The sequence below is a fragment of the Castor canadensis genome, chromosome 6, assembly GCF_047511655.1.
Source record: "Castor canadensis chromosome 6, mCasCan1.hap1v2, whole genome shotgun sequence".
NCBI classification, from domain to species: domain Eukaryota; kingdom Metazoa; phylum Chordata; class Mammalia; order Rodentia; family Castoridae; genus Castor; species Castor canadensis.
In genome coordinates this window covers 122,357,113-122,377,994 of record NC_133391.1, presented here as the reverse complement: position 1 = coordinate 122,377,994, position 20,882 = coordinate 122,357,113, and the positions used below count along the sequence as shown (strand labels likewise).

Here is a 20,882-nt window from a genome sequence, read left to right as displayed (position 1 = left end):
CTAAGCATCAAAGAGTACAAAAAAGTCACTGAAAGGAAAAGATTAATAATATGAACAAATTAAGAACTAAAAATTCTATAAACTGTAGAACATCAATAAATTAATTTAAAACACTAATAGCTGAGGAAATATCAGAAAAAAGATAATGGCAGAAGATTAACATTGTTTATTCATAAGGAGCTCTTTTTAGTGGATGTATGAAAATCCCCAATGTTCCAGATGTAAACAGACAAAGCATAAGAACTGACAGTTCATAACAGGTGATAGAACAGAATTCACCAGCAAACACTGAAAAGTTCATCCTGTCACTAATCAAATAAGTGCAAGTAAAAATGTTACAGTCGGTTTATAGAGGACTATGATGCTTTATGGCAAGAGCCCTTGAAACAGTTCCTGTACTTGAGCTATGATTTTCACTTCATGAAATGCAGTTTAAGGAAGTAATCATAAAAGTACTTAGAAATCTGTATTTCACGGTACTAATTGCAGCATTATTTACAATAGTACAAAATTGGAAATGTCTTAAACATTAAATAGTTGGGAGAGTAGTGATTAAATGGTAGCCCACCTATACAATAGAACAATGCATAGCCATTAAAAATTATCGCATTGGTGCAGAGGTAGAGTGTGTGATTAGCATACGTGAAGCCTTGGGTTCAGTCCCCAGCACCAAACAATAAGACACAACAAAAAGCATCAGATTTTTGAAAAATATTTAGTGGTATAGGATAATTGTAATTACAGCCCTCATTATAAAAATGAGACCACAAAACTGAATATGGTTTATGATCTAATTTAAAATGTGCTTGCAATTTCATGAGTGCACTACCAAAATCAAAATACAGGCCAAAGAGAGATACCACACTGTTGTACTTAATAGGATTAGCATTTCATTTTTTCTATTTCACGTATCTTGCAGGTCCTCTACTGTGGTCATGTGTAACCTTTAGAATCGGGTTTTAAGACTCTTGGTTTTTTTTAAGAGAGCAGTTTCTTTCTATGGATTTTACATCTCAGCAGAAAACCCCCATGTGTATATTGCTGCTACTTTTACCATCTGCCTCGCGTTGAAAGCAGTTAAACAGCTTTCTGTGTAGCATTTGCCAATATTAGTAGCAGTGCTGAAGTTATTCCCTCAGTTCAGCTTATCCTTAGTCAGCCCCGTGGTGGTGAGTGATGGACCTGTGCTAGTCTCGTCTCCCGAGCATCCGCCAGGAACATGCACCTGCCGGAGGAGAGCATAGGATCTCAGTGAAGACTGTAGTGTCTTGTCACATCTACTGCTGAATGAAAACATGTTTCTGTAATCCGAGTTTAGTTGATCTTGGAAAACATTACAAAACAATTTGACAGAGATTTGTCCTTTATTTTTAGAGAAAACAATTAAATAGCCCTCAGTACATGCTGAATGCATATATTAAAATACCCACGGAACCTCATTAATACGTATAATTAATACATGCTAATCAAACATCAATTAACAAATTGAATGTTCTAAGTAAAATTGTTCTGTGTTAAGATTCCAAACTCATAAACCCTTTAACCCGTGGGAAAAAGGTCAAAAATTTGTTTTGTAGTAGCTGGGTTTTTGTAAAATATAAAAGCTAGCATTCAGGAATTGTCTCACCCATTTTCCACCTGATAGACCATTTTTAATAATGGGTTTTAAACTCTTACTATGACATTATTAACTATTACAACATTTGAAATTTCTTATTTTTTGAAATCATAGCTTAATTAATAGCCAAATGTAAATGTTGTTATTCATTATCTTTATTATATGTCTTGGTAAAACAGAGTCAGCAATTCCTGCTCAAATACCCTTGGGAAACTAGTTCAGGCTTATCATTGCCCAAGATGAATTGATGATGTACTTGGACTTACATCGTCATGTCCTAGTGCTCCATTGTGGGAGACACACCATCATCTCCCAGGGGCCAAACCCAGTGACTTCTTTGTTTGAAAAAATATGTATGTATATTAGCCTGAGCACCCAGCAGGATTTGGCCACAGGAATGATCTCCTATTTCTAATCATTTCTCTTTCCTGGCTTCCTGATACTTGCTTCTGTATTTCTGTTCTTGTTGGAGTCTTTTTGTTTCCTCACCCAGGTTAATTATTGGAATCCCTTGGTTACAGACTCCAGCCCCCATTTACTTGTGACATGCACTCTCTCACCCAGGTGATGTGTGCTGATTTTTCCCATAGCTTTATCTTGTGCCTGGATATTTCTCCTGAGCACGGATGTGTGTTTCTGTTTATTGGCACTCTGTCCATCTGTGTCTCACCAGCACCTCAAATTCAACTGTTGTCCAACACCAAATTTATCATCAATCCTCTTCATTCTCTGTTACCAGCAATGCCATCCGCTTACTGTCCAAAACTAGAATCCTCAGCAGTATCTCTTATTTCAAACCCTTCCCACTTTCCCTCTGAAATGTCTTTCAGACCTGGTCCCTCTTCCCAGTGCCAAAGTTGCTGGTTCAGGGTTTTTGCAAGAAATGGGAAACTGGATGCTTCACTTTTTGTGCCCCACCTCCATCAATTCTGTCTTCTACATGGAAGGTAATTGTTTTGAAAAACATGAACTTTATTATGTCTTTTAACTAAAGGAAAACATTCCATGATTCATCGTGACACTGACAAGCGTACGGGTTCCCACAGTGGTCCCTGGAACAGTAGCACCAGCAGCAGCAAGAGATGGCTAGTTAGAAATACTGACTCAGGCTCCACCCCAGACCTTCCGATGGAGAAGTGTGAGGGGCACCCAGCAGTCTCCTGTGACAAAGCCTCAGGACAATTCTGCTGCACATTAGAGTCAACTGTGGCAGTTTAGAAAACAGACCCAGGCCCAGACCAATTAGATCAAAAACTTCAAATGTCTGGCCTGGCATCAGTGTATATCTTTTAAAAGCTCCCCAGAGATTGATTACAGAGGACATTAAACTGTCAAATTTACGTTTTTCTTAAAGCATAATCTAAAGTAGTGTTTCTGAAACTTGAATGCACCTGGGATGCCTTAGAAATGACTAATGGTGGTCCCACTCCTCCCCATTCTGATTTAATTGGTTTGCAAGACTTGGGCTTTGGGAGTTTTCTTAAGTTCCCTAGCTATTTTAATGTAAAGCCAAGGTTAAGATCACTGTTCAAAAGCTAAGATTCTGAAACACCAGTGTGCCAAAGGCCACCTGGAGTACTTGATAAAAATAGGAGCAGTTGCCAGGTTGAGAACCCCTGGAGCACTGTCCTAAAGGACATTTCTAGCTGGCCCTACACTGTTGAACTCCAGGGTCCTTCATCTCTGCTCCTCACTGTTCAGTGCCTGCCTTCCTCTTCTACAACTCTACCTCTGTGCCATCAAGTTATTTCAGATCCCTTTAATGTGTCTTGCTTAAATCCTTGGTGAAGCTCTGATTAGTTAAGTCATTAAGTAGTCTTAAGTCAACTGATTAACCATTTGGAAAATAAGTAAATTGGGCTGCTACGTTACTCCTTACACCAAATAATCCCTATTTAGATTTTAAAAATGTTTTTAAAGCAGCCATAAAAATACTAGAGCATGATATGGATGTAATTAAAAAATAGTTTGCAAGTAGAAAAGGTCTTTCCAAATAAGGTACAAAACTAATAGCCATAAAAGAAAATGGTTGAGAAGCTTAATAAAATTTTTTTCCATAGAAAATTACTGTAAACATTAAAAGATAAACAAATGAGAAAAACAGCAACAGTATATTGACAGAATTGCCTCAATGTGCAAAACAAAGAGTAAAAACTAAGCTAATATAAGAAATCATTTGGAATAAAGTATGAACTAGGTAGTTTGTACAAAAAGATAGCAAAGGTCGTATATTAAAAGGTGTTCAACTTTACTTAAAATGATCCAAAGAAAGTTATGTGAGATGGTAGATGTATTAATTACTTTAATTGTGGTAATCATTCCATAAATTTCTACAGCAAAACATCATGTGTACCTTAAATATATATAATTTTATTAATTATACCTCAGTAGCGCTGGAAAAATAAAGAATTACATACTAGCCGATGTGATACCATCTATCAAATTAAGAAAATCTGAAAAAAAAATCAGTATTGGCCAGTCTGAAGGGAGCCAGCACCCTGTATGCTACTAGTGAGAATATAAATTAGTGCAGTGTTTTTGGAGAACAGTTTAGCTATATAGAAACCAAAATGAGAAATGTGCTCACCTCTGACCCCAACAGTCCTGCTTCTAGGAATTTAACTCTTGGATATAATCACATAGATGTTCAGATGACATTCATCGACTCACCAAATCCAGTACGGAATACATTCATAGACATACTATATTCTATCACATATAAGAATCTCCATTATCCAAAAGATAATGGAGATTTAGATGGGTTAATACAGAAAGTTACTGATAAGATTATTGAGAAAACTTTTTAAGTTTTAGAAATGCAGAATGTATTAGAAACATTCTGGTACATATGCATGCATTTCTGAACAAGTTCATATCCTACGAAAGAGCTTAGCAGAGGAGTGGATGGGGCCCGATGTCTAGAACAGAGCCCGACCCAGCAGTGTTTGGATGAGGGACTGGGGGGTGTTGCTTGTGGCATAGTATAAATAAAACTATATCATAAGGTATGCATATGTGGGGAAAACATGGTATGTATATGTGTGTGTGTGTGTGTGTGTGTGTGTGTGTGTGTGTGTGTGTAGGGTTTAATACTATTTGAAGTTTCAGGCATCCAGAGGGGTCTTGAAGGCATTCCTCGTGAATAAAGGGATTGCTATACCCTATTAACCCAATAAGGCTCTGTGGGCAGATGGGATTTTGGTGTTGACACAGTAGGACACTATTTGTTGGGTTTTGATAGGGAAGGAGTTTCAGGTCTTACTGCCATTTTGAGTATCCTTAGAGGTCAGAGGGAGGTGAGTATGTAATTGAACTCGTATACCTGAGACAAGGCAGGTGGAGAGTTGAGTTTCAGAAAGAACTGGAGAAGTGAAAGGAAAATTACAACACTTCCTGGTTAAGAGCTCAAAGGGCATGTGCAAGTTTAGGGTAAGATTTACAGTACAAGGGACATTTTAAGGTCAAGCTTCTCAACCTTAACTGCGTATTAGAATCACCACACTTAAGGATGGGGAAGAGGACAGTAGAGCCTGGACACAAGCATTTCACAAGTTCACAGTTGATTTTAATATTCAGCCCAGATTGAGAATTGTTTATCAAGCTAAGCGAATGTAAGGGAATTGTGTGAGAAAACTATTAGAGAAGGAAGAGCCTCAGAGCCAGAGGACTTCAATACCTAAATGGGCTGCAAGAACTCAAAATTCAGATTTCTTATATTCTTGACCCATTCCAAATGATTTTGTAATGGAGCAGTAGGATTGGATGTTGTTGATTATTCTAAACCTGAACAGATTTCATTTCTTGAAATATGATTATTTGAAAAGGGAAAGAAAAAACCCTTGAATGTATCTTTCTTCTTTCTGATGAAATCCCTACATACTGGATTCCTAAAGAACATTTATTATTTATTAAATGGGACCACTTAAATGCAGTATCTTTTTTCAACTAAGAGGAACTGAGAGGAAAAGGTTCATGATGAAGAATACCTTTAGACTGCATTGAGGAAGTCATGCAGCTATGTAGCGTTTCACTTAAATTCTTCTGTTTGACTTGAAATTACTCAGCAATTGAAGCAAATGGTCTAAGAAGAACCAATTTCCCAGTAACATCCCTCCTTATCTAGATAAAAAGGGGAATTCTTTGTATCTAATTATGTTAAGGAATTGTAATCTCTTCCTGTAAGGTAGAAAAAATAATAACATGCACATATTGTTAGATTCTTTAATACAGTCTTATCCAGATTCAGGGACTAATTAATTATCTATGATAAATAGACTGAATCAATTGTCTTGTGATTGCGTGAAACTTAGGAATATCTGTTTTAGTGGCTATGTTCTTGCCTCCCCTCCCCCGACCTTACAAATGCTGCTTAGTAACTTTAAACAGAGGGTAAACATAATCGCTTCTCTACTGCTGGGAAGATGAATTACTGCAAGATGGGAGGAAAACATACAACTAAAAATCAACTTTCTTCATCACTCTTGACATTCACCAGTTTTTACTTGGGATCACCTTGAGATGTGACATCAATTCAAAGTAATAAGGAAGGGTCAATGAAAAGCTAAAACATTCTCAAGAACCCATTATAACACATCTCCAAGGGGTTCGTGTCAGTGCCAGTGCATCTCAAATACAGCACACAAATCCCAGAGGAATGGCTTCATGAAATGGGGACAAGAGACTCTAGGAGAGTCTCATGTCACAGAAACTGACCTCTTAGTGGTTCTCTCTTGCACACCCTACATATTTTCCCTCCTATAACCTCATCAGTCATTCCCTAGAAAACATTACATGTCCACTTACCAGCAGTCCATTATGAAATGAAACATTCTTTGTTTTTTTTTTTGTTATTAAAATATTTTATTTATTTATTTATTTTTCTTTTTCTTTTATTATTCATATGTGCATACAAGGCTTGGTTCATTTCTCCCCCCTGCCCCAACCCCCTCCCTTACCACCCACTCCACCCCCTCCCTCTGCCCCCCACCCCCTCAATACCCAGCAGAAACTATTTTGCCCTTATTTCTAATTTTGTGAAACATTCTTTGTGTATTACTATTATTGAGAGGTTTAAACATAATTTTGATATACTTAAAGGCTTTACTTTAGAAAGGCTTTACTTTTTTACATGAATAAGGATTCAGAATTGGTTTTGCAAGATGAGTCTAGAATAGGTGTCATGCATTTCTGTTTCTATAAGTAGATTTTTACCTGTCTATAGTGCATTCACTTATTTAATGTGTTTTATCAAGAAGCTAAAAGCTCTGTGCGTGAAAATACTAATTGAATTGGAAAAAGTCCAATGTGTTTCTAGTTTACTGTTTAACAGAAACTAGGTTAGGGACAGAGAACTCAAAACACACTTTTTGTGTATCTGCACATATAACCAGAGTTTGTCTCTCTCCAGCATTCAGAATTACAAATTAGTTAGAGGAAGCTGGAAATGGGATACGGTATATCTTTATATTCCATTTGCTATTACCTATGGTGGTGGGAGATAGAGTAATTGAAATTACTGAAAAATATTGAAATTATTTTTCTCCCTTATAAATCTTTTCTAGTGCCATAGACTGGTTTACATGTGTGAAACAAAAAATTCATTAGGCAGCAAATTATCTATATAAAAATGTTATTTGCTCTAAAGTATAATGAGAAAACTACAACTTTTAAATGTCTAGGCAACATAAATGTGAACCATGAGTTCTACAACTAGATTCAATGATATTATATATAAGTACATACAATGTGGAACATGAGGACATTTTAATATATATAGGATTATTTAAGATGGAGTCTCCATGAAAGCCTAAAGCTTTCTGTCACACTCCCAAACCTTATCCTCCCTCAGTCTTCCCCACCTCAATTAATGCTACTATCTATCCATTTGCTTAGTCCTAAAAGCCAGAACCCATCCTTGTTTGCTCTGTTTCTCCCTTTGTTCCACTCCATCCCATTTTTCTGCAAATACTGTTGGCTCTGCTGTCAGCACATCCTTGGGATCTGCAATCATCCCACCCTAGCCATCATCTTCTCTTCCTTGTGTTTGCTGGCAGGTTCCTAGCTGATCTTCCTGGGTCTACTCATGCCTGCTTTAGCCCATTGGCCACAAAAACAGCTTGAAAGGTCTTCATCATGTCATTCCCCTCCACGTAGTACAGGATTAATAAATATTGAGTCAACCAAGTAGTAGTAGTAGTACTGGCTATGGAAGGTTCAATAAACAGGGACAGGGAAAACCAAAGAGGATTCAGAGAACCCATGTTATAAGAGAGCCTTGATTCATTGTGCATAATTTGTTCTTTTTCTGAAACTCCAGTGTATTAGTCTACTTCTGTTCACTGACCTGTGATAAACACTTCACAGTTCACCCAAAGACAGTTAATCAAGGATTTTTTGGCTACTTAGATCCTAAACAGCTGCCCAGGTTTAATTAATATTCTACAGTTTTATCTGGAGAGGAGCCAGTTTCTGAGACAGGTATCTAAGTGAAGGGAAGATCTCTGACTTTTTTCCAAGTCACTTGTGGAATCTCTGGTGACTTGAAGTATTATTTCACAAAGCTCATTCAGCATGAGGTTCCTAAATGCCACTCTGCTGGCATTCGTCTTCTAAGGAGGTCCTAGGTTTGATTCTGTGAAGTTTGGTGCTAGAGGTTTTTAAGCAGTGGCCATGTGTTGAAAAGGATCAACTCCAAAGTGTTAAGAAATGCTACATTGATAGTTATGGTGTGAAACGTCACAGCTCATTTAAGGGATCATCAAGTAGTGACAACAAGGATTCAAATGGGGGATTACTTTTCAATCCACCAGGAGCTTCAAATGGTGGTGGTCATTAATTCTTGGATTGCCTTAGTCCTGATAGAAAATCAAGGCATCAAAAACTATCCTTTCATGAACAGACAACTATTAAAAGCACATTAATAATATATAATGGGTAAAACATATGCCTTTTTAAAAAGACTTGCAGCTTGCTTCTCTGTGGCAAAGACACAGGACTTCTCCAACCTAATTACAAAGCAATCAAACAATTTAATTAATCTGGAAATCACTTTCTTAACAATAACTGCCTCCAAAATGAGGCACCCTGTGTAGTGCCATCGGGCAAAGTATGGTTTTGATACACTGCTTGTGTATTAGCCATGCCTCTGCCCCATGAGGATCATGGAGTTAATTACCTACCTAATGCCTGACCACTGCTGGGGCTTACTTTAGCAGGTCAGAACCATCAGCTGTGATGCCAGCAGTCTATAAAGTGTCCGAGCACTCAAACATCCAAGAGCCTGCAAATCCCTGGAGCAGCAGGATTTGAGTTATAAGCAAGTGCTGCACATATGGGCAGAGAATTAACTGGCACCAGTTTTCATTTGAGAGTCTCTCAGGTATTGCTTTACAGATGGGTGGATGAATTCAGACAGCAGTGCTGTGAGGAGTGAAGGTCATGTGTAGGACTCTGGTTTCAGTCCATCTTGCTCTCTCATCCCGGGGAAGTACCATGCATGAGCACAACAGTGAGGTTCTCATCTCTGAATTAAGAATACAGACAGTATGTTTCATAATTGATCTGTTCTAAATTAGCAGCATTTTGGCCACTGTATAACAAAACAGTGTCACTAAATCTTCAGAGACCAAGTAGAAATCAATTTTTATTTCAAATAGGAACAAAGACTTCAAAGAATGACTTCTAGGTATCTAATCTGCTAATCTTAAAATTTCTCCCTAAGGAAAATTGAGTTTTCTATAACACATGACATAAAAGTCTACAGAATACTCATTTATCAATTTCCTCTGTTACTACCATAACCTCACTTGTCTCTCAAGATGTCCTAGCAATGGGTTAGTCATTCTGTTCTCCCCATCCACATACTTTGGACACATCAGTTATCTTTAATCTATACTATTTTCATTGCTTATTTCTAACCTATCACCAGTTACACTTGGTTTGCCCACCAGAATTATTCTTTCTTTCTATTGCCCTTGTATGGCCTGATCCAGCTCTGGAGCTACTGTGTCCACCCATACTAGGTACATCACAGAAACTTTAAACCTGTGACATTTCTTTTCTCTCTCTCTCTCTCTCTCTCTCTCTCTCTCTCTCTCTCTCTCTCTCTCTCTCTCTCTCTCTCTCTCTCCTCTCTCTCTCTCTCTCTCCCTCCCTCCCTCCTTCTCTCTCTCTATCTTAAGATCACATACATGTTAGTACCAGTAAACATGGTCCATGAAGCTCATTGGCTTTACCTGTCTGAGTTCCTTTCTGCCAAAGAGCCTGACTCTTGTGTCATCCTACTGTTTGAGTTGTTTCTGACTGTCCCTGAAGTCTCTTTCTATTTCTCCTCTTATCTAAAGCTTACAGAACTATTCTTACATTGAGCTGTCTCTTGCCCTTAAGGAATTGTCAGGTACTCTAGCTTGCTCTACTCTCACTCATTTTCTTTCACATCCCATGAAATTTCAAGAGCCTCAATAGTACACATACAGTCTTGCACCGTGTAATAGCATTCCCATTCATTCTACTCAGTTCCATTTTTTCAGCAAATCCTGTTGACTCTGCTGTCAAAACATCCACAGACCACATATACAGTGATGCTTCTTTAAAATTATATTACCTAGTGATGTGGTTGCCATTTTAGTTTGTTTAAGTACATTCTGTGATGTTCACACATTGACAAAATTACCTGACAACGCATTTCAGAACATGTCTGGTTCTCCAGAATCATGTGACTATGTGTTATAATATTTACATTTCAGCTTAGCTTTCCAATCCTACATGAAAAAAGAAAGATCTGCTGTTAGCAAGATAATAAAGATGGGCCTATCATCTTGAGATTTAATATGAATTGGGTTGGTTTTATAGCAGCGTATGGGTAGATGAAAAGAAGAAAATATATTTTTAGTTGATTTATCTGGAAAGGTAGTCCAAGATGAGAAGGCAAAATATGAAGAGGAGAAATGTTTAATGATAGCCTTTGTTTGTTTGTTTGTTTTTAAGGGCTGAGTTAAATTAACTTGCCTCTGAAGCTCTGTCTTTGCCTACCCCATCAGCAAGATGATGGGTCACTGTGTAATATAAAATGTTACCTGGCTTCTTAGGGATCACTCATTAAAATCTCTAAAAGTAAAAAGAATTTTAAGTTAATTTCTTGTTTTTTCCCTCTCGTTTTGTAAAAAATACAAAAACAAACCAAAAAAACTCAGCTGTTCCTTACTTTTGAATCTCCAGATACAGTATTTTCTTTACAAAGAACATGGGCTAACCACCTGGAGTTGGGTTTCCTTGGTGTTATTAGTTCGTTCTATGTGAATGAAGTAACAAGAATTGTTCTCAAAATGTCTTGGTTTGAAATAAGCAGTTGTTTTGTTATTCCTAATAATTTGCCGGTAGTTTGTTCTCTGTGGTATGTCAGCAAAGTGAATAGTTCAGTTTTCCCAAATAAAAAAATCTATACAAAAATTTTTGGCATTACATTATTCCCTTTACAAAACAAAATTTTTTTAGCCATCTTGAAATTAGTGACCACTTTTATTTAAGGAATGTAGAGAGTAATATACAAACTAGGTTAGGGGTAGGGGAATGAAGGTTGTTGAGAGAAGTCAAAATAACTTAATCTAACAGTGGAGATAAATAGGCAAAATGAATCCTGGATTACTGGATGGCAAAAGCAAACTCCATTTCTTGGGGGACCCAAGGAATGCCGGATGCAAAGGCATGATAAATTTCCTTGCAAGCAGGGGAAAGATGCCTCTTGATTCTTTCTCCATAAAGAAATGGACTTCTCAGCACTTCCCCTGTTGAATGGCTTTGATTGTGCTAGCTGTCATAAAGTTAACAGCATCTGTTGAAGGCATGACTATAAAATTTGCAACCTTAAGTTAATTGAAAAATTTCAGTAGCGATGTTACCAGTCCAGAGGTTCTCAAGGTAACACTACACTTATCCTCCTTAATGTGTTAGTCTATTCTTTTTGCACATTGGCAATAAATTGTTTACCTTTACAGCCAGCCAGGTGCTGACTTGGACGTGAACTCTTGTATTCCCTACACTTAATTATAGTTGTCACTTTCACTAAGAACCCAGTGGCATGGCAACTGGCTTGCTGTTAGGGCTGAAACATTCCTTCCTATTTTCCATTTCTCAAGAATGCTAGGATTACTTTGCAGCTCCCCCTCACCTTCTTGAAACCAACTAGAGTTCCCGAGCAGTCTTCGTACAATTCCTTCAGTCTAATTAAGCATGCAGAGGGAAGCAGGGTGATCTGAAGTGTCTTGAACTTGCCCTTGCCAGCTGCCAGCCAAGCTTTGTCAATGATCAGCAGCAGGTTGAGTGGGCTGATGGAGAAAGTAACAAGCCCCGGAGGAGCTGCCCTCCTTCCGGTGAGCAATCAGTGCTCCTCTCTGCCTTGGAAAAGATTTGGAGAGACACATGCTGCCAGTCTTTGTGTGGCTATGGCTTCTAGAAACTGCCTGGCCAGTCACATTCCAGCTGCTTAGGGGCACAGAGATTGTTGAAGAAAATATTGACAAGGGGTAATCCTCTGGGCCCTTAGAGGATGGATTTAGGATAGATCTGGGGTATCCTAGGAATAGGTCCAGACAGCTCACTTCTCCCTGGTATTTTATGATTAATTCTGACATATCCATGTTTTAAATGTGTATCTTGGAATATGAGCATTTGAGAACTGGGACTTTTTACATGACTGTTTCCCCTTAATGGAGGCACTTTCTTACCATCCATCCTGCTCTTTGGAATGTTAGCATCTATAGGTATTTTTGTATTCATTAATTCTATAGGACTAAAATTGTTTAGTGATTAAATATTTGGAGGACTACAGTTGGTGATATGGGTGAATGTGTGTATTCATATATTTTGCACATTTGGGATGCTGTGCTGGAACTCAGACAGCCCTCCCCTCAAATCCCTGCTCCAGGTAAAACTAAAACATTACTAGGGGAAATGACATTTTACAGAGATATAAAGAAACTAATGAGAAGATTCTGGATGTGGATAGTGGTACAAAAACAAAATCATGCTGTAATTTTTTCCCCTTTTTCTCTACAGGAAATAGCCCTCAAGATAGTCCAAGAAATTTCTCCCCCAGTGCCTCAGCCCATTTTTCATTTGCACGGAGGTAAGGATTTCTTGTGAGTGGGGGAACAGGGAATCCCATCTCTCTGGCCCCTCTTTGTTCCTCCCCACTCTTCCTGCCTTCTGCCTTGTGAGGTCCTGCTCAGTATAAGGGCCTTTTAGGAAGCCCCCGTGGCCAAAGGACTTCCCTATAACACCCTTGCTTTAGCAGTTTTAGTAATGACTTCTGCCTAATGTTCAAGAGTTATAGGTCCTCTTGGTGGGTCACCAAATGGCAAACTCCCAACAAGGGCAGGAAAGAATCTTTCTGTCTTTTCTCCCATCCCTGTCCATATCTTGTGCACGGTTGGTGCTCAGACTTTTATTGCTATTGTACAGCCTTCAATTCATCTATGTCCTGCTACATTTTTATTGTTGCTTAGATACTTTTTGTGAAAATGACTTTCCAGGATTATAAACTCTGACATATCACTCAGTTTGGAAACATCAAGCCAACAATTTAGTGATTCATCTGAGAATAAGCAATGTGTGAACTATATGATATGTTTTCTCTTTCTGTCCTACATGGAATTGAGTACCAGATATTAAAGAGATACATGTCTCTGCTCTGGAGTACTGAGGTGAAAGGAAGTATTGTTGCTCAAAAATCTAATAGTCAGCCCTTTGGGGGATGCTCTCCTCCTGTGGTTCAGCCATGTGATAGGAATCCTTGTGGACTCAGTCCACTCGTGTCAAATTTAAGCCTTCACCTACCCTTAACCCTCTCACAAATGTATCATGTCCTGTTCTTCCCAGGACAAACACAGATAAAGCAAAAATGTCCCTTCAGTCAGGCCTCTGAATATTCAGGATAAATTTGGTTTATGATTGGAATGTCCTAGATACTTGCTAAAATTTCCTCAGAGATCTAACTACATCTTGAAATGGATTAAAGTAGCGTTTAATAAAGACACCTAGGTAGATTAAATATATATATTTCTTCTTGCATTACTAACCAGAGAAACCTGGAGTGTACCCACTACTGTTTGTCAGTATGTGATATGTTTTATATTATGAAATTCAGGGGAAAGTGTATGTTTGTAACATTTTCAGAATTCTATACAATTAAGATTCCATGATAAATCTCAAGCCAAAATGAAAGATTTGTTTTCATTATCTTAGCCATTTCCCACCCTGTGCTCAATGACTTATATGTACCCTATGGTGGAGAGGAGACGAGAGTGATTGACACAGCTTCTCCAAGGAGTTGTGGAGACCTGTACTCTGATCTTCCCTAAGTTTCAACTTTTATTCTGTTAGTTCCTCATTTTAAGTACCATAAAGAAGATGCAAAAACTAACTGATCCTAGAAAGTCTGATTGCCTAGTAAATATTAATTTGTGATGGTACACTATTCCAAGTGGAAAAAATCTAATAAAAATTGATAAATAAGTGCCCTCTGTAGTCTTTAAAACACATCTCTAAAAAGGGGGAAAATGCATTTAATTACCTTGAGTAATAAGAAAAATGCAAATCTCATTAGAGTGTGCATTAAAACATGGTCTCTTAATCCTACCAGATTTATAAAAATGAAGAGAATCTAATAATTAAGTGGGTGACTGAAGGACAGATGAATCTAGTTTCCATGCTGTAAAAAAAAATACAGCTCTTCAAAGCATGTTAATTTCTGACAAATAAACCATAAACCGTGACAGGAGATTATCACAGGAGACCTCTAGATCATTTCCAGCTGGAACTTCCTCCACACTCTTCAAAAAGTATTAATGTAGATTAGGACATGAGTGATCATCTTGCTAAACTTTTATTCAAGTGAATAGAACCCTGTGCTTGTTATGAAAATTTGAATTGGCATTTTCTGTTTAACAGCTGGGAGTCCTCTCCCATTTTAGAGTCAGTTTTCACTCAGGAAGCATGGAGATTCTGTCTACTGTCTCTGTCCCTTTCTATTTGCTTGGCACTTCTAGTCTTTATGACTGTAATAGTAGTCTTTCTGACGGGACTGTGCAGAGGTGGAAGGAGAAAAGGAATGATAGAGACTGAATAATATTAAAACATATTGCATCTGTGTACAGAGATAGTAATGGGGGGGGTGAATCTGATTGAAGTACAATATATACATGTGTGAAATACCAAGGCAAAACCCCCTTGGAATAATCAATATACACTGAAAAAAAAAACGGAGGATGGGAAGGAAAAACAGGTCTCATCCAGGGGTGGGTGGAGCAGTGTTTAAACAGAGAGGGTGAAGGAGGGTGAATATGGTTGGTGTAGTTTGTATATGTGTATGAAAATACAATACTGAAATCTGTTGAAATTGTTCTAAGGGAGGAAGGGGAATGAGGGAGAATGATAGAGGGTGTGAATCTAATAAAGGTAACTTGTAAGCACATATGTAAATGTCACACCGAACACCTCTGTAAAACTATTATACACTAATTTAAAAAAAAACAAAAAAGAAGTAATGCTACTTTGATGTTACTGGGGTTTGAACTCAGGGCTTTATGTTTGCTAGGCAGGTGCTCTACCACTTGAGCCACTCTGCCAGCAGTAATGCCACTTTGAGACTAAATTTTGTAAATTTAGCCTAATAGAGGAAATATTATTCTATCTTTTACATTATTCTGGGGTGAAGAGATGTCAATGTGAGGCTTATTAGTCTTTCCTGACCTTCTTGTTCAATGTAGTTGTACTGTCCTGGTAGACATCTCATAATATAATAGTCCAATAACAGACCGTAAGGTTCACATGATACACACCTGCCTTACACATTGTCTAATACAGATTCAAGAATAAAATTATCAAGTTAATTTTAAACATTGAATTTTAAAAAGAAAAAAATGAGCTTCATAATATTGTAGATTTTGTCTGGAGCGTACATTTTCACATTGATAATTGTAAAACAGGCTAAACATCCCTAGTCAGAAAATTCCAAAATCTAGAATGCTCCAAAAACTGAAACTCATTTCAGCACCATTAAAACTATTTGGGCAGTGACATGACAGTCAAAAAAATTTTCGGACTTTTTTTCAGATGTTGGATTTGGGTTGCTCCACTGGTAAAGTCTATGCAAATATTTCAAAAGACAAAAATCCCCAAATCTGAAACACTTCTAGTCCCAAGAATTTTAGATGAGGGACACGCCCTGTGTACTGATTTATAATGTATCTGAGTGTGGATTAGCATTTTCCCCCAGTGTAAAATGAAGGCAGTAATTTCCTGCCTTTCCCAGAAGTTGGGGATCTTACGCAGCAACTCGCACTTTCATTAGAAATCGAGTGCCCTTGAATAAATGCCAGAGATCTCTTCCTGGTTGTAGAGTTGTTATTTGCAAGGTTAAAGCTCAGAATGTATTTCCACAAGCAAATTATTAGAACAGGTTTGCCTGCTGAGTTCAGGTCCTCAGACACTTGTTGAGCACTTATGACCAAGGCAACCTCCTAGTAACTCTTTTAGAATTCTTCCTGGAGTAGATTTTTGTTGGTCACATTATATCAACAGAGTTCAGTTTGTTCCAGCATCAACTAGAGAATATAATGTATCATTCCAGGTGATTCTAACAGATAAATCAGCTTCCTCTTCATGCAGTTAAAATTGTTGGGTTAGTATCAGAACTTTTCATTCTTTTTTTTTTGAATACCATATTATTCTAAGTTTTTATGAATTGAAATGATGTTTTGTTTTTTGTTTTTTGTTTTTTTTTTGCCAATCTCTTTGTGTCTTGTGTTCCCTTCAGATGTTTTTTCCCTTACTTTGCCACTTACTGTAACATTGAGATTTCCACCCACAAGAAAAGACTCTTTTTTTCAAAAAAGAAAGCCTTGTTGCTTTGGTAAGAATGTAGTCTTGGCTTCAGGTAACATTTTATTGATAGTTACTGCACAGAACAGACAACACTGTTAGTAGGATCCAAATTGCACTTGTGTGATAGCTTTCTTGAAAAAAGGGCATATTCTCTCTTCAAGTACTGCATATAGCATATATAGTAACTTCTGATGTGCGGTTGTCATGGTAATGGAAATGCAATGGTCCTTTTGCTCCATTTGAGTAAATAGACACAGACAACTTAGAGAACTTTATGAGACATAAATTATTTCTGGTTGATGGCTGTACAGAGTACTGAGCACATTCTTGTTTAAACATCTTCCTAGTTGTGTGTTTTCTGGACTAAGCAAATGTAATTTATGCTTCAGAACTAGTAAGAACAGATCTCCTCTTGGAGTTATTCATCCATCTGAAATATGTTCACTGATACCTGAGGGAAAGGAGAGTTAATGAATCACAAAACAAAACCATGGTAGGGGAAATTATGTCCCTCACTCTTTCTAGAGACTAGTTTTTGGCAATCGATATTAAATGGACTGAATAATTCTTTTAAAATCATATCCTTTTGTTACTTTTCCAAATTGGAAGTGTTGAAAATATAAAGTAGACAGATGGATTTTAAAGAGTTTAAAAAGTAGTCAAATAGTAGTCCATTTAATTGTTATCTTTCCAGGTATATTCTAATTATTTCTTCTTAAATATTTGATATTTTAAATTGTTTAAAATGTTTTTAAACATCATATAATTCAGTTTTCCCAGTTCTTTTACTCTGATATATTTATAAACATCTTGTTTTGCTTCTTCTTTTTCTTTTTTTTAACCATACTTGATTCAATTGTACTCCAATCATGATCACAGAAATGACAGGTAAATTTTACTAAAATCTCAATACTGTAGTGAGTTTTGTGATTTGTCCACTTGATTTACTCCATTTTGTCTTTGTGGACCATTTGCATTTATTGGAGGTAACATCCGTGGGAGGCTATGGTAATATTGTCCCTTGAATGTCAGGCTGAAATATCAGTATCTTGACATCAACATCTAATTGTGACTTCTCACGTTCAAGTCTAGTGCTATTGAACTCCGAGACTTCAACTTACTGTGAATGTGTGCTTGGTACATTTTGTCCATTCTTGCCTCTCACTTGGTAAATTAATATCATGTATTACAGAAAGTCTGTATATGATACTGCATCTAAGAATATAATTGTGCCCTTTATAAAGTGTGTATTTCCTGTCTTGCTCCCATAGCAAATTTGCATGTGTTTGTTTTCACAGTGTTTTATGATTTTTAAGGCACAGTCTTACTAAAATTTGCTAAAAAAAAAAAATGGTTCTAAAATTGCAGAAAATTTGCTTTCTGGTGGCCCCTTGCCCTAGAAGCAGTATTGTCTCTGCTACTGCACTAACTCATCTTAGACTGTGTAGTGACCTTAATTCATAGCTGGAGTCCAACTCAGAAGCCACTATGTTATCACCAATAGAAGATGAAAACCATTCTCTTCAAGGATCCTGACAGAAATGACTTTATGCTGGGTTCTATTACTAGTGCATTACTTTTTCCTTTTGCCCTCATTGTTACTGTTCAGAATTGGGCTGCATGCACAACAAACTCTGTGGCCAGTCTTTGGTCCAATACTTTATTAAGGCAAGTCATGTCAGGGTAATAACTCTTCAGAGAGTCTGAAATCAAAGGCAGTCACTTTCTTCATGCTAAAGTTACTTGCCACGTAAGACTTGAACTAGCCAGGGGCCCAGGGCTTCCTCCTTCCTCCTTCATACCTCCTAGGTATGAAGAGCAGAACTACTCCCTTGAAAATGCTAAGTGCAAAGAATTTAGGATGCACTGAATCTCCCCACAGGCTCTTGCTGGAATTCAGGCCCTTGTAAAAATCATCAGCCTCTGTTATCAGTTCCAGATGAGAGTGTGTTCCCTCTCTCCTTTCTGTTTGTATTCCTTTGAATCTGCTGACTCTGGCCGTTGTAATTATCCCTGGTATTCATTTTGTCAAAGTGTATTAGTGAGAGATCAATACTATGGATCAACCTATTCACTTTCCACTTGTTTGGGTGTATTGATTCAGTTTAAATAAAAGTCAACCTGCTGTATAATGTTTGTTTACCCTGACCCTAGCTGAGCATTTGCACATCCTTACAGACTATGTTTGTGTCATTTGTTTGACTAAAAAATACTCTGTTTCTCTGGGGTACTGTTGTAACAGTCCTGCAGAGTTGGCTTAAGCTAAGTTCCCTTTCTCTACAGGACTGATGGACGCCGCTGGTCATTGGCCTCTCTCCCCTCCTCTGGCTATGGGACAAACACACCTAGCTCCACTGTCTCTGTAAGTGCCTGTGTTATTTTTTCTCTCTCTCTCAGTCACAGAGCTACCATGCAGGTGGTGTTTTCTTTGGGTGTTTCCTGGTAGGAAGGAGAAGATAAATTCCACAGGTCTGCTACTCTGAGTAGGTTATGTGTCAAATGGTGGCCTAACAGACATAAAAAAGACTTACTGTTGCTATAAGCTCCTAAACTGTGGCACATAAATTGTGTAAGGCCCAGGATCACAAGTTTGGAGAAGACTGGGAGCTTTCATTTCAATACCACTTGGTGTAGTTTGGGGGGAAAAAACACAATCTGATTTTAATGCTTTAGTTCCATGCCAGTGATATTAGTACTGAAAATGCCACTAAACTTTGATGAACCTGATCCATTTTCTTGTGTGGTTTAGATAGAAGTTTGTTTTCTTTTTTCTCTCCTTCAAAGAACATCATCAACAACAACAACAACAACAAAAAAATAGCAAGCCTCCTAGGTAAGAGACATAAAGAATTTAGTAAAAGGTGTAGAAAAATAGAGTCAGGATGGTACCTTAGAAATAGAATAGAGACTCTTGCCTCAAACTATAACATTTCAGCAAGAGGCCTAGCGATTATTGAACGTAGTTCGATAGATTAGATACAAGCATTCCTAATTAAGTTAGTGAGGTTTGGGGGGTATCTGTATCCCTAGGGCTTTCGAAAGACCCAGGAGGTCATAGGTGTTCAATAAATATCTAATGAGGTGGCCCAGATACACTTGTGCCAGCCAGGAATGTAGCCCCATGATTATAGGGCCCCTTCTGATTCATTTCCTTCCTCATTTGTCAACACCTGTTCTAAGCACATAGATTCAGCCACTGAATAAATACTTGAATTGACAAGAAACTGCAGTTCAATAGATAAATTCCAACTGGTTCCACCACCACCTTAGATTACTTGTTTCCTGAACCCCAAGTGGAATAGGATTTGAGTTTCTGGAGCACCTCTAAAACCAAGTTGTTAAAATCTGCCGGGCTACATCTCCTTCAGTATTTTGTTGAAGAAAGCTCATTTATCTTCCTGTCCTTTACTCCATTTTGTGGTTGTATGTGCATTTCTGTCTTTGTATGCATCCTTTTTCTCAAGTGAATATATAATGGTGAGTACATTGAGTCAGGCTCTGTTGGGTATAAATACTTGTCAAAATAATGTTTTTGTAATTACTTATTATGAGGTGTAGGCATGAGTCTAGATCTTCAAGTACATGGGCTCATTTAACCCTGGCATTGCACACTATGGTGCAGTTGCTATTATTCCCTCATTTTATGGATTATTTGATGGGCTGTTCATCTGCCCCCTTATTTTAACAATAAGGATACAGCAAGTGGTCTACACTCCTGTCTCTTTTCCATTTTTAAGGCATTTACATGGCATTTTTTAAACCTTGTGCTTAGTTAAGCCTGTCCTTACTAACAGTGGTAATGGAGTCACTGCTGCCTCTAACTTCTATTTGCCTCAAGAAGTCCCAAACACAAAATATTCTGTTTCTAACAGCTTTTCTCTTAGGTGTTCATTTTATCAAAGAAAGTGCTGTATAGCCATTGATCTCAATATTTCTATTTTTTCTTCAGAATGAAATTTTAATTCTAAAATTGCTCTTCTTGCCAAAAGATATAAAGAACTAGTTAATCTGTGGCCTGTGGGTGATGTTTCACAAAACTTCTGCTGTTTTTCTCCATATTAGCTGTTGATAAAAGCAACAACACCAAAAAATAAACTAGAAAAAAAAGCTATTTCTCACGTTCCTCGGTTTCTCTGGGTTCTTGTCATTTAAATATTAGGCAAAAATTAATGTAAAACTGCTTAGTTACAGTTTCTTCTTTCCTAAATCTAATCTGAATTACTCTTAGAATTTTCATTAACAGTCATTTAGCCAGTCAAAAATGCTCTTTAGTTTTTTCAATAAAATATAGAATATACAAATAAAATTATAAGCACATTGGAAATGTAGTTTAAATTTTACAGATAATTGTTTTGTTAGCTGAACCACAGATCTGCTTGTACAG

The 20,882-nt window shown here is 37.5% G+C and overlaps 1 protein-coding gene across 17 annotated transcripts in view; it reads left to right on the top strand.

Annotated features, from left to right (window-relative positions):
* The window catches only part of Mast4 (microtubule associated serine/threonine kinase family member 4), a 560,147-nt gene that overhangs the window by 472,484 nt on the left and 66,781 nt on the right, over positions 1-20,882 (top strand). For all 17 annotated transcript variants that reach the window (XM_074077368.1, XM_074077366.1, XM_074077365.1 and 14 more), the window contains 2 exons: positions 12,671-12,740; positions 18,782-18,860. In XM_074077368.1, coding sequence (XP_073933469.1) covers positions 12,671-12,740; positions 18,782-18,860 — 149 coding nt within the window. The remainder of the gene's footprint in view (positions 1-12,670; positions 12,741-18,781; positions 18,861-20,882) is intronic.